Source organism: Peromyscus eremicus, chromosome 7, assembly GCF_949786415.1.
Source record: "Peromyscus eremicus chromosome 7, PerEre_H2_v1, whole genome shotgun sequence".
Classification (NCBI taxonomy): Eukaryota; Metazoa; Chordata; class Mammalia; order Rodentia; family Cricetidae; genus Peromyscus; species Peromyscus eremicus.
In genome coordinates this window covers 51,377,467-51,392,389 of record NC_081422.1, presented here as the reverse complement: position 1 = coordinate 51,392,389, position 14,923 = coordinate 51,377,467, and the positions used below count along the sequence as shown (strand labels likewise).

Below are 14,923 nucleotides of genomic sequence, written 5' to 3'. Positions count from 1 at the left end.
AGTGAGATAGCCCTCAAGGTAAAGGCATTTGCTGCCAAGCCTAAGGACCGGAGTCTGATCCCTAGCATCCACATAGAGAAAGGAGAGAACTAATTCCCAAACGTTGTCCTCTTACCTTCACACACATTGTGGCATGCACGCACACACAATAAATAAATACGTGTAATATTTTTAAAACGTTCAACATCACCGGGCGGTGGTGGTGCACGCCTTTAATCCCAGCGCTCGGGAGGCAGAGCCAGGCAGATCTCTGTGATTTGAGGCCAGCCTGGTCTACAAAGAGAGATCCAGGAAAGGCGCAAAGCTACACAGGGAAATCCTGTCTCGAAAAAAAAACCAAAAACAAAAAAATGTTCAACATCGCTCTTTCGGGTCTTGACTCCAAGATGACTCACGCCAAAAAGGGCCGCGGCCATGTGCAGTCAATTTGCTGCACAAACTGCACCCGGTGCGTGCCCAAAGACAAGGCCATTAAGAAGTTCGTCATTCAGAACACTGTAGAGGCCGCTGCTGTCAGGGTGTAGAGGCCGCTGCTGTCAGGGACATATCAGAAGCAAGTGTCTTCCACGCTTATGTGCTTCCCAAACTCTATGTCAAGCTGCATTGCTGCGTGAGCTGTGCTCTTCATAGCAAGGTAGTCAGGAATCGATCCATGAAGCCCTCAAGGACTGAACATCCCCACCATGATTTAGACCTGCTGGTGCTTCACCATGACCTCCACCAAAGCCCATGTGAAGAGGTGGCTTCATAAAGACAGAAGAAAAAACACCTTGGAAAAATAAAATGGAACTTACAACTTTAAAAAAAAAAAAAGTTCAACATCCATAGTCATCAGGGAACTGCAGATTAAAACCATTTGAGGTGCTGGAGATATGGCTCAGCAGTTAAGAGCATTTGCTCTTGCAGAGGACCCAGGTTCAGTGGTACACATTCATGCATGCAGGCAAATGCTCATACAAATTAAACAAAAAATTTCACTTAAAAAACATTGCTATTTTATCTTACTATAGTCAGAATGGCTATCATAAAGAAAACAAATGCTGGACAGGATGTGGGGAAATATGAACTTATATTTACTGCTGGTGGAAGTACAGACTAGTTCAGCTATTATGGAAATTAATAGGGATGTTTCTAAAAAAGTTAAAAACAGAACTACAATATGACCCAGCAATACCACTTGTACTGCCTAATTTTATGTCAACTATGATAAAAGCTACAGTAATTTTAGAAAAAAGAACCTCAATTAAGAAAACGTCCCATGGAGCTAGAGAGATGGCTCAGCAGTTAAGAGCACTGGCTATTCTTCCAGAGGACCTGGATTCAATTTCCAGCGCCCACATGGCAGCTCACAACAGCTTGTAATTCCAGTTGCAGGGTTCGATGCATTTTGACTTCCAAGGGCTCCTGCACTCAATTGGTATACAAGCATACTTAGGCACACATACCCCCCAAATATAAATATTTAAAATGTAAATAAATAAAAATGTAAATAAATAAAAATTTAAAAAAGAAAGAAAAAAATGCCCCCCCCCCCCAAAGACCACACCTGGCTTTAATTCCAGCACTTGGGAGGCAGAAGCAGGTGGATCTCTGCTGTGGGATGTCTTTCTGCATGCTGTGAATATGTGTTGCTCTCACTGGTTGATAAATAAAACTGTCTGGCCAATGGTGAGGCAGAATAAGTTTAGGTGGTACTTTGAAAATGGAGATGAAGAAGGGTGGAGTTGGGGCAGATATAATCCAGCCTTCTAAGGAACAAGATGTTAGAGAACCAGCAGCCACAGCCCACATGGTGATGCATAGATTAATAGAAATGGGGTAATTTAAATGTAAGAGCTAGCTAGTAATAGGAGTGAGCCATCAGTCAAACATTTATAGTTAATATAAGCCTCTGAGTGATTATTTGGAAATGGCTGTGGGATGGGGCAGGACAGAGAAAAGCCTCTGGTTGGTTACAGATCTCTGTGAGTTGGAGGCCAGCCTAGTCTACACAGAGAGTTCCAGAACAGCTAGGGCTACATAGAGAGACCATCTCAAAAAAAAAAAAAAAAAAAAAAAAAGGAAAAGAAAATTCCCCCACCAGACTAGCCTGTAAACAGCTTGTGGTACATTTTCTTGATTGATGATTGATATGGGAAGACCTAGTTCACTGTGGGCAGTGTACCCCTGGGCAGGTGGTCCTGGGTGCTATAAGAAAGCAAGCTGAGTAAGCCATGAAGAGCAAGCCAGTAAGGAAACTTCCTCCATGGCCTGGAGGCATCAGTTTCTGCCTCCTGCCCTGCTTGAGTTCTTGCCCTGACTTCCTCAGTGATGGACTATTACCTGGAATTGTAAACTCTCTTCTCCTTAAGTTGCTTTTGGTCATAATGTTTATCATAGAAATAAAAAGCTGGGGGCTGGAGAGATGGCTCAGAGGTTAAGAGCATTCATTAGCTGTTCTTCCAGAGGTCCTGAGTTCAATTTCCCAGCAACCACATGGTGGCTCACAAGCATCTATAATGAAATCTGGTGCCCTCTTCTGGCCTGCAGGCATACATGCGGGCAGAACACTGTATACATAATAAATAAGTAAAACTTAAAAAAAGAAAGAAAAAGAAAGAAAACGCTAACTAAGACACCATTTCTGGGTATATACTCAAAGGTCTCTATGTCCTACCATAGAGAAACATGCACATCCATGTTTATTGCTGCATTAGTCACAAGAGCAAGGAAATGGAACCAGCTTAGATAGTCAACAGAAGAGATAATGAAAATATTGTATACAATAGCCAGGTGTGGCACATCTTTAATCCCATCACTTGGGAAACAGGACAAACCTCTGTGAGTTCCAGTCCAGCCGGGGCTAACATGAGACCCTGTCTCAAAAGGGAAGGAGATGGGGAGGAAAAGAGGGAGAGAGGGAGGGGGGGGAGATGGGGGGGAGAGAAGAGGAGAGGAGAGGAGAGGAGAGGAGGGGAAAAGGCATACATGTTCATACATATTCAGCTATAAAGGTTGAAAACTGAAGGAAAATGGATGGATCTGTAAAGCATAATTTTAAGTGAGGCAATGAAGACTTAGAAAGATAAAAATTGCATGTTTTCTCTCATATGTGGATCCTAACTTTCAATGTTTGTATATAAGTAAATAAAAGGGTATGAAGGTGGGTATAGGTAATTGAACTAGATAAGAGCTCACAAGAGGGAAGCAAGATGCATTGAAAAAGGTGTTTGGGAGGGGGGCTACAAAGATGGCTCAGCAGTTAAGGGCACTGGCTGCATGTGGAGCATGGTAATGCACACCTTTGATCCCAGCACTTGGCAGGCAGAGGCAGGTGGATCTCTATGAGTTCAAGAACAGCCTGGTCTACAAAGTGAGTTTTAAGACAGACAGACCCTGTCTCAAAAAACAAACAAAGCCTGGCTGCTCTTCTAAAGAACCTGAATTCAGTTCCCAGAATCCACATGGCAGCTCACAGCCATCTATAACTCCAGTTCCAAAGATCTAATGCCCTTTTTTAGCCTCTGAAGGCACCAGGCATGTACATGTTGCAAATAGATACATACAAGCAAAACACTCATACAAGCCGGGGGGGGGGGGGGGGGGGGGTTGGGGGCGGCACACGCCTTTAATCCCAGCACTTGGGAGGCAGAGCCAGGCGGATCTCTGTGAGTTCGAGTCCAGCCTAGGCTACCAAGTGAGTTCCAGGAAAGGCACAAAGCCACACAGAGAAACCCTGTCTCAAAAAGAAAAAAAAAAAAAAAAAAAAAAAAAGAAAGGAAAAAAAAACCTCATACACAGGAAATGGGAAATAAAAATAAATCTTTTTAAAGGAGGAGAGGACAAAAAAAGAACATAATGACGTGAATGCAGAAAAAAGGCTGGGAGAAAGATAAAACGGGGGTGAGATGGGAGGGAAGAGAAACAATAAAAACAGATTTTGTCTAAGTATGTCACAATAACACCTAATTCTTTGTTCATAACAAGTAAATAAATACACAAATGATAAAAAGGTGGTAGCCAGGTGCAGAAGTGCACACCTATAACCACAGCACCCAGGAGGATCACCGCAAGTCTATACAGTGAGTTCCAAGCCAGCTAGGAATACATTAAGGAGGCCCTGTTCCAAAACAAAAACAAGACAGTGATGAGTTCAGGCCTATAATCTCATAATCTCAGCTACTCCGCAGGGTAAGGGAGGAGGATGACAAGTTAAAGGCCTGGCTGGGCTACAGAATAAACACATAACCAGCCTGGGTAACCTGGTAAGACCCTATCTTAGGAAAAAGAAAGGAGAGGAAAGAAAAGAAGAGAAAACCAGGTAGAACCAGGCTGACTAATGCCTAAAATCCCAGCACTAAAGGATGAAGGCAGGAAAAGAGGATCAGTAGTTCAAAGCCAGCCTCAAATACATAGGGAATTCTAGACAAGTATGGGCCTATTGAGACCCTGCCTCAAAAAACGAACAGGCTGTAGAGATGGCTCAAGGGTTAGGAGCACTCGCCATTCCTGCTGAGAAACCGGGTTCAATTCCTAGCACCAATATAGTGGCTCACAATGATTCTGACGCCCTCTTCTGGCCTCTCCAGGCAAGCACATGGTGGACATACATATGGTTAGGCACATAAATAATACATAAATCTTTTTAAAAGGGGGGTAGCTGGAATTATAGCTCAATACAGAAGTGTTTCCATTGCATGTGAAATGCTCCTGGTTCAATTCCCAGTCCTTCAATCCAGTCAATCAATGTAGGCTAAGCAGCTGGCTTTGTAGCTCCGCATCAGTGTTTGGTTTTGATCGGCAGGGAGAGTGGAGTAAGGTTAATAAACATGGATTCACCATTTTAACATTTCAGTATACAGTTCTGCAGTATCTTTACATTGTTACCAACTGTTTCCATCTTGCAAAATTAACTTTCTAGCTGGCTATGGTAAGTATGCCCATGTTATCCAAAACCTGGAAGGTTGAGACAAGAGTATTTCATCAAGTTCCAATCAGCCTGAGCTACAGAATGAAACTATCTCATTAAAAGGGAGGAGGGGGAGACTGGCTGTAGGGTGGGAGGGTGTTGCAGAGATGGCTCAGCTCTTAGGTTGGAGTTCTGGCTGCTCTTCCAGAGGCCCTGGGTTCCACATGGTGGCTCATGGCCATCTGTAAAGCAGTTCCACAAAACTGGAGCCCTCTTTCCCCCCCAGCACTGCACCCATGTGGTGCACAGACATGCAGGCAAAACATCTATACACGTTCTCTTCTTTTTAAATGTGCATACACGACACATTAAAAAAAAAAGAGAGAGAGAGGAAAAAAAAAAAAAAAGGATGAGACTATACCTCAACTGGTAGAGTATTTGCCTAACATGCACCATATCTGCCCAGGCCTTGTGTTTGAAATCCAGGAGAAAAAAAAGAAGAAAAAAAAAAAAGAGAGAGAAAGTAAGAAAGCTGTATCTCTATATCCTTAAGACATTAAGGGTGCTTTTTTAAAGAAAATTTGTTAAGTGACATACTATCGGTGTGTATTAACGTATTTGTAATACAGCCAGGAGTATTAGGATAATTATTGAGCTCCCCTCGCAACGTATTCCAATAGTATGCCACCGAAACCGTCCCTAACGGTACACTAGAGGGTGGCACACGCCTGCAATGGCAGCAAGGCTGAGAAGGGAAACGAACTCCCAAGTGTCAGTGCCACCGAAGCCTCTTCCCTCCAGGCGGCCGTACAACGGCAGAAACACGGCCAAACCCGACACCCTAGACTGGTTGCCCTCTCCAGGAAGCGACTGGAAAGCCAGAGTCCTGGTTCGTCGGAAGAAGTTACGGCTACGTCGGAAGAGGTGCACAGAGCCAAACTCAAGACTTACCGTACCAAGGGGCCAGTCGCGCACGCCGCCGCCGCCTCCACGCACTGACCAATTAGCTGCCCTGGTGGAGCTAGATCCGCCCCCCACTCGGGATCGCTAGCGAAACTTCCGGCCCCGCCCACCGCGGTGCATCGCGGGAGTTGGGTCGCGGCAGGCCATTACTTCCGCCCTGAGCCGGCGGCGGGGCTTATGTGTAGTTTCATCCGCCAGGGAGGGTTTTCAGATTTAGCTTAGTGTTTGTTCTGGACTCTGGCTAGATGGTTAGCTATGCGGAGGCCTCATTCCTGAGCACCGGGTCCTTTCGCCAACAAAACCGTGACTTCCGAGCCGTCCTCCCCAGGTCTGCCCAAGCTCTAGAACTGCGCCCACAGCTTGCCTTTGTCTCGCCTGCCGGGTTTTCTGAATAGCTTTCAAGCTTCGAACTAATAAACGTTCTTTCCCCATTCTCCCTTCTAACACTGCGCGGAAAGGGACCTGGCTCGATTCTTGGTAGTTAGCGTTCAGAGAGATCCTAATCAAAACCATAAACTGAGTTTGCAGTATAAGATTGCTAGGGTGTAAAAAACACGATTTGCTACTTACTAAATGCTTACAACGAGCCGCTTTACTTTATTTACTCGTCAGTGAACAGGAGTCTGAGCCTGGGGATACTACGTAGCTCAGTAGGGTGTTTTCCTAGCATGCACTAACTCCTACATTCTACCCCCAAAACCACATAAACTTGTAGTGGCACCTCCCTGTAATCCAAGCTTCAGGAGGTGGAAGCAGGACAATCAATTTAGGCTCATCCTCCACTACACAGCAATCTAGAGGCCATCCTGGGCTACATGAGACCCACTCTTTTGTTAGTTAGTTTGGTTTGGGGTTTTTGTTTTGTTTTGTTTTTCAAGACAGGTTTTTTTTTGTTTAACAGTCCTGGCTGTCCTGGAACTTACTATGTAGACCAGGCTGGCCTCAAACTCAAGAGATCCACCTGCCTCTTGCCTCCCAAGTGCTGGAATTAAAGGCGTGCACCACCACACCTGCTAAGACCCACTCTTTAAAAAAAAAAAAAAAAAAAGGAAGTCCAGTGTTTAAAAGTAACTTGGCCAAAATCACAGTTCTTGAATCAAGTTTGGATTTGCTGAATGTCTGACCTGCACAGAACTAAGTTACTATCATAACTAAACAGTAGAAACAAGCTATCAAAAGTTGGTACACATTGAGTCTAGGAATCATTCAAGATGAGGACTGGAGAGATGGCTCAGCTATTAAGAGCACTTGCTGCTCTTGCAGAAAAGACTCAGTTTAATTCCCAGCACCTACAAGGCAGCTCACACTGCTGGCAAAGCACTCATAAAATTGGGGGGGAAAAAAGCAATGCCAAGATGCCTGTCTCTTAGATATATAACACCATCCATTCGCATGGGAGCTCTGGGCACACAGGATTGCACTGAGACCCTGTTTTTTAAAAAAATTTCCATATTTGATGAATAAATATTAAACTCCTGAATTCAATATTAGAAACTTACCAAGTTTAAAACATGAAGTTGGCCCCTGTCCTCAAAAAAGAAGTGACAGATTACAGCTGGATGATGGTGACACACCTTTAATCCCAGCACTTGGGGGCAGAGACAGATGGATTTCAGAGTTTGAGGTCAGCCTGGTCTACAGAGCTAGTTCTAAGACAGCCAGGGCTACACAGAGAAACCCTGTTTCAAAAAAACCAAAAAAAAAAAAAAAAAAGTAACAAAATATATATGTATAAAACATAAAAATAAACAAGAACCAAGTTGTGGTGACCCTTGAATGTAACCTCAGCACTTGGGAGGTGGAGGCAGGAGGATTAGGAGGAGTTCAAGGAAAGCTTGGCTCTATGGCAAATTTGAGACCAAAATGAGAGCCTGTCTCAAAATAAGCTAACAAAGAAAAATTCTAACGCAAAGTACTTGGAACCAGCCTTAGCCTTTTTGTTTTTATTTTGAGATAGGGTCTGGTTCTGTAGCCTAGACTGACCTCAAAATTGCTTGTGTAGCCCAAGCTAGCCTAAAATTCTCCTGCCTCCACAACCCCAAAGCTGGGATTGCAGGTATGTGGACCACACCTAGCTTCAGCTTCAACTTTGACACTGTTGTGGGGATTCACCAGAGAAGACCACTCGGACATGGGTTTAAGCCAATAGAAAGTATGTATTAGCCCACAAGCGACTACATCGGGTGTTTGGGAATCTCAGTGTAGCCCTGAGCCTTTCTCAGGGTGAGTTTTTAAACACACACACACAAAAAAACATGTTCTGGGTTGACATACTTCAGTTAACAAGAACAGTTAGCCAGAAGCAGAACTACAGAAGCCAAAAAGCAAAAGTAAGGTTAGCACATTTAGAGACTTGCCCAGAATGATGAACTCTAATGGGTTAAGCCTTTGTCTTACTTTTGGCAGGCAGTGCCATCTATGTGCTGAATTTTATAGCCTGAATGGTACTTCTATCATGGAGGCAGTTGTGCTAAGGTCTCAGGGCTTACTAAGTTTGAGGGCCTGCTATAGACATATATAAGATGGGGAGATAACCTACAATATGTAGCTTAGAGCCCACCACAACAGTAAGATCCCTTCCCAGTTCTATACTTAGCATTTCAAGTGAGCCTGACCTACCTAGTCTTGCACTGGTGGATAAGGAAGCAAAGGAAGACAGAAGGTAGCTAAAATCACCTGCCTGTCTGAGATGACCAATTCCCCCCTCCTCAACCACCACCCCAAAGAAACTAAGTCAGTGATTTCCATCTGACAGCTTGTCAAAGTCCTATGTGAGGCTCTTTCAGAATTTAGATATCTGCACTTGAATCTACCTTGGGAGCTCTGAGATAGACCCAGAATGCCTACTTTGAAAAATCCCCACTCATGAACCCAAGCCTTAGAATTTAGAATTGGGACCGTGATTAGTAACCAAAGAAAAGAAAATGCCAGCCAGGGATGGTGGCACACGCCTTTAACTTCAGTACTTGGGAGGCAGAGGCAGGCAGATCTCTGAGTTCAAGGCCAGCCTGATAAGTTCCAGAACAGATAAGAGCTACACAATAAGATTATGTCTTCTTTTCTTATTTTCTTTCTTTCTTTTTTTTTTTTTTTTCAAAACAGGGTTTCTCTGTGTAGTTTTGATGCCTGTCCTAGATCTCGATCTGTAGACCAGGCTGGCCTTGAACTCACAGAGATGTGCCTGCCTCTGCCTCCCAAGTGCTGGATTAAAGAAAGTCGTGTGCAGGGGCTGGAGAGATGGCTCAGTGGTTAAGAGCACTGACTGTTCTTCCAGACGTCCTGAGTTCAATTCCCAGCAACCACATGGTGGCTCACAACCATCTGTAATGAGATCTGGTGCCCTCTTCTGGCTTGCAGGTATACATGCAGGCAGAATATGTATATATAATAAATAGCTAAATCTTTAAAAAAAAAAGTTGTGTGCCGCCACCACCTCGGTCAGAGACAATGACCAAAAAAGAGAAGAAAAGAAAATCCCACTAGGCCAGAGTGAGTGAATGCTGAATGCTGAATAGATAGACCGGGATCGGGACCAGGACCAGACCCTAAATTTATTAGGGTTCACAATATTTTGGGGAACATAATACCACCACATTTCCTCTCTTTTTGTATAAAATTTTAAAAAAGCTTATAACTAATACAAGAAAAATTATATCCAATAATATATACAATATACACAGTCAAGATTACATTAACGATGTCTAGTCCATTAACATTTGACAAATTCAGGCAAAAAACCAGGACCAGGACCAGGACCAAACAGAACAGAATAGAAACAAAACTCCCTGTAACTCCAGCTCCAGGGGCATCCAATATTCCTGGCCTCCGAGGGCACTTGCATGCACATGCAAGTACACGTATATACATAAGTAATAACAGTAATTGTAAATATTAAAAACAAAAGCAACTTTTCAGCTGAATGTAGTAATACACACTTGTATGCCCTGCTACTACAGGAGGCTGAGGTTCAAGAATTCTAAACCAGCCTGGACAACACAGACACGACCCTGTTTCAGAAATTAAATTAAGCTGGGTGTAGTGGCTCAGGCCTGGCTGGTCTACATAGTGAGCTCCAGGACTACATTGAGACCCTGTCTCACCGCCTCCTCCAAAAAAATAAAAACCAAAAAACTATGAGCTGGTCATGGTGGTGTTCACTTTAATCCCAGTACCCAAGACAGGCAGGAGAAGCTCTGTGCACCCAAGACCAGTTGTTCTACACAATGAGTTCCAGGACAGACCCTAAAAAAAAAAAAAAAGGAAAAGGGAAAAGGTGGTAATGACTCAGGCCTTTAATCTCAGCACTTAGGCAGAGGCAGAGGCAGGCGGATCTCTGTGAGTTTGAGGCCAGCCTGGTCTTCAGAGTGAGTTCCAGGACACTTAGGGCTGTTACATAGAGAAACCCTGTCTCAAAAAACCAACGAATAAACACAAAAGGACTAGACTATAGCTTAGTGGCACAGTGTTTGTATAGCATGCATAAAGAAAAAGATATAAATGAATTGACTGTTGCTGCTAGGAGATGCCATAAACCCTGCTAGGCCAAGTTGCCAGGGCTATTTTTTTTTTAATTTATTCTCATTTTACGTGTATGAGTGTTTTCCTGAATGTATGTATGTGTACCATCTGATGCCCATGGAGGTCAGAAGCAGCAAATGGATCCTTGGAACTGGAGTTATAGGTGCTACTGTATAGGTGCTAGGAACCAAACCTTGGTTCTCTGCAAGAAAAGCAAGTGCTCTGAACTGCTGAGCTCTCTAGCCCTATGCCATAGTTATGTAATAGGGTCACAGACCTTAGCAGGCCGCCAGACCTTAGCACAACTGACTCCATGGTGGAAGTGCCACTCATGCTATAAAGTAGCACACAGTGCCACCAGCCAAAATAAAAACAGAGACCTAATCCATCAAAGTCCATAGTTCTGGGAAAGTCTCTAAATGTGCTAACCTTGCTTTTTGGCTTCTGTAGTTTTGCTTCTGTAACTGTTCTTGTTAACTGAAGTGTGTCAACCCAGAACATGGATTTTGTGCTTAAAAGCTCACCCTAAGAAAGGCTTGGGGCTACATTGGGATCCCAAACACCCAGTGTTTTTATTATCTGTGGGATAATAAAGACTTTCTATGTCTGAGCAGTCTTCTCTAGTGAATACCCAAGTTATTTATAACCAAACATCCTAGCTGAGCCATCTTTCCAGCTCATGCTTCTTTATTCTTTAAAAAGTATTAATGGTATGTGTGTGTGTGTGGGGGGGGATATACGTATGTAAGTGCAGATGCCTGAAGAGGCTAGAGGTATTTCATGCCCCGGGAGCTGAAGTTATAGGCAGCTGTAAGTCTGACAAACTGGGATACTCTTTAAGAGGCTCCTAGTATCTGAGCCATTTCTCTGTCCTCACTTTCAGTGGTTGTTTTGCTTTTTAATTTTTGGGGGGGGGGGGGGAGTTAAGACAGGGTCTCTCTGTGTAGCTTTGGCTGTCCTGGAACTCACTCTGTAGACCAGGCTGGCCTCAGACTTGGAGAGTTCTGCCTGCCTGTGCCTCCCGAGTGCTGGGATTAAAGGTGTGTGCCTCCACTGCACAGCTCCAGTTCTGTTTCTTACCACCACTTACCTTGAGCGTCACCTTGTTATACCACTCCCAAAAAGAGGCTCATCTCCTCTTTTTGACACTTGATCTGCCTCTACCTCTCTAGTGCTGGGATCAGATGTGTACCACCTCTCACTACCACTTAGTTTTGAAATGGGCTCAAATTTCTGATCCTTCAGCCTCCACTTCACAGGTAGTATTAAAGGCCTGCATTTCACAACAAGTGTGTGTGTATTTGGGGGGGGAGGTGTTGCTTGCACGTATGTCTATGCACTATGGGCATGCCTGGAGGACACTGGATCCCTTGGAACTGTAGTTTCTGGAAGAACAGCTAGTACTCTTGACTGCTAAGTCATCTCTTCAGCCTTTTGTTTTGCTTTTTGAGACATTCTAGCTGAGTAGCCTTGGCTGACCCCAAACTTTCAAAGTTCCTCCTGTCATTACCTCCCAAACACTCAGTGTACATCACACCAGCTCCGCCTAACTTTTTATACAGCATCTTGCTGAGACCAATCATTGCCTGGTATTGCTACTGGCTTGGAAACTCAAGCTGAGACTCTGACACGCCTCTGAAGGGTTGACTCTGCTGACATTGGCAGTCTCTTAAAAGGGAGTATCCTAATCCATTTATCATGCAATGTGACCCAACTTCCATTCTCATCTGAAAAATGGAGAGTAACTAGTCTACATATTTAAATGGACATGTTGGGAGGGTTAAAGAGGTTAATACATATTACCTACTTAAAACTGGGTCTAATATTTGAAAGCTTTTTGTTTGCATGTTTTATTTTTACTTATTTTGCTTGTGTAAATGCACACATTACATGCATGTGGAGGAGTCAGCTCTCTCCTGCCACCATGTGGGCTGCAGGACTGAACTCCGGTTGTCAGGCTGAGCAGCAAGTGCCTCTTTCCCCACTGAGTATCTGGTCTGACACAGTAATGCCTCCACCTAGTGAAGTACAGAAAGCACATAAAACCTAAGCCTTGCCTGGTGGTGGTGACACAGGCCTTTAATCCCAGCCAGGGATACACAGTGAAACCCTGTCTCAAAAAAACAAAACAAAAATCCTAAATTTCATCAGTGCACACTGTAAATCTCAGCACTGGAGAGGCTGAGACAGGAGGATCACTTGAAGTTCCAGACTAGCCTGAGCTATGTATCAAAAATCTGTCAAAAAAAAAAAAAAAATCAGGCTAGAGAGATGGCTCAGTGGTTAAGAGCACTGGTTATTCTTCCAGAGGACCTGGGTTCAATTCCCAGCACCCACATGGCAGCTCATAACTGCCTATACCTCTAGTTTCAGGGGATCCAACTCCTTCACACAGACAAAATATAAAAAATGTGCATAAAGTAAAATAAAATAAAAGTCAAAAATAACCACCACCTCCCCCCAAAAAATACCTGGGCTCTGTATTCTATTTTGTCTGGGCTAAAACTTGATGCTCCCTTTAACAATTCTATGACTTTTTTTTTTCTTTTTGCTTCGTTTTTGGAATAGGGGTACTTAACACTGAACCCATGACCTTGCACATAAGACTAAACACACATTTTACCACACCTAAGAACATCTGTTTTCAGGAATCTCCTGGGTCACTTCTAACCACTAGCTGGCCAAGCTACAGGGTGATCATTTCCTTAGGCAAGCAAACACTCCAGGCCTTTAATATGGTATTTCCTGGGGCTGGAATATCAACAGGAAGTCTTGTGGATAAAAGCCCTGCCAAAACATGCATTCCGAGAAGAGGACTGGTAAAGTGACAAATCTGTCCAGCTTGTACAACATCCTGCGGCAGACCTTTCGCCTGCAATCCTATTCCACTTCTCAGGGTTCATGACCTAGCAAGGTCAACAGATATGGATGGATAGAAGCCTAAGTAAGAAGAAAAATTTTGCACTTAACAAGGTGGTGGGGACATTTATTGGCATAAGGAAAAGATTTCTTTAAACGGGGAGTGAACACTCAAGTCGCACCGTTTTATATACAAAACGAAAACAAAAACCTAACCCAAATTCTCCATCTGTACAGTCCTATTTCAAGATGACAGAGCAAAGGAGGAAACAGGTAACGTCCCTGCTTCTACACCACCAAGTTTAAGGCGTAAGAAGCTAACAATCCCCACCCAGTGCAGTACAACAAAACTGCTTCCGACTGACTCCCAAGTCAGTCATTTAATTATCAGTCCAAATTCTAAGAAAATTTCCCGGAACAAAGGGGCGATTCTCCCCATCCCCGGCTCAGAGACCTGTAGTTGAGAAGCCACGGGGAGAAGACTCGTTAGGCATCCAGATCAAAGTCATCGCGCTCCTCATTGTACTCCAGCACGTGCCGCTTGATCTTGGACGAGTCCACCCAAGTGACAAAGTCCTCCATGCTGCGAGTGACGAGAAAGGCAGGATCGGTGACCACGTCTGGGCCCACGCGGACGTGACCCTGCTCCACAAAGGCCACAGCAGCCTGGAGGTGCTGCGCCATGCGCAGCTTGAGGAGCAAAGTAGGCAGGCGGCGGCGGCAGAAGGACGAGGCTGAGACGGAGTCGCAGAGTTCTAGCGAGCCACGCGTGGGCACCAGGCCGAGAGCGTACAGCTTGTCCAACAGCGCGGCCGAGGCGCGCACGCGAAAGGGGTCGCGCTCGGGGAGGTCGCGCAGGCGCCGCGCCAGCTCGCGCACGGCGCGGCTCAGCTGGTTGTAGCGCGTGTACTCCTCGCGCCGCTGGAGCCCGTACCGCCGCAGCACGCGCAGCTCGTGAAGGTTGTGGTCGGTGACCTCCCAGTTTAGGAAGTCCACCTGCTTCAGCAGCTTCTGCTCGTGGAACTTAAGCTTCCGCACCATGTTGGAGAATGCCAAGAGACAGTTGAGAGCACGTTGATAACGCAGTACAACTTCCGCCTCGGCGCGGGAAGACCCTGCCGTCCAGCCTTCTGGGCCAATAAAAAGAAGGCGGAAGACCACGCCCCCGTTTTTTCATTGGTCCAACTTGGGAACTTCCTCTTGGGGGGGGGAGACCAGCGGGAGGTCAGAAAGGCATATCCTGCAAAATGAGCTTCCTAGCTGCCAGGAATTATCTAATCTAGTACTCAATAATTTTATCTCAGATTTCTGTCTTTGATGACCTTGAAGAGAGTCTGCCCCGCAAGAGCTGCAAACGTTACTTTCGGGAGAGGAGTGACTGCTTTTGAGGGTATTTACTCTGCTAGAAGGTGTGGTTAGAACTGTGCGAACTTCTCGCGCCAGTGGTCCCTAGAGCTGGCGAATAGTCCCACCTCAGCCTGCAACAGGTCCATCGCTGGGCTGGGAAAGGGATTCTCCTTGCCAAGTAGTACTGAGCAGCACCAAACCTCTGGCATACTGGTTTCCTGGACGTTTCCTAGACGTACGTAATCAGGGTGGGAAGCAGCCTGACATCTGGCTTTTACTCTTTTGAGACTGTGTCTCCCTAGGTAGCCCAAGCCAGCCATGAATTCGCCGTAATCCAACCGGCCTCAG

The 14,923-nt window shown here is 45.0% G+C and overlaps 1 protein-coding gene across 1 annotated transcript; it reads right to left on the bottom strand.

Annotated features, from left to right (window-relative positions):
- Positions 1-13,398: 13,398 nt before the first annotated feature.
- Positions 13,399-14,346, bottom strand: Imp3 (IMP U3 small nucleolar ribonucleoprotein 3). The gene has a single exon (XM_059266928.1). It carries the CDS (start codon positions 14,267-14,269, stop codon positions 13,715-13,717), a length of 555 nt encoding a protein of 184 aa, XP_059122911.1. The 5' UTR covers positions 14,270-14,346; the 3' UTR covers positions 13,399-13,714.
- Between the last annotated feature and the right edge of the window lie 577 nt (positions 14,347-14,923).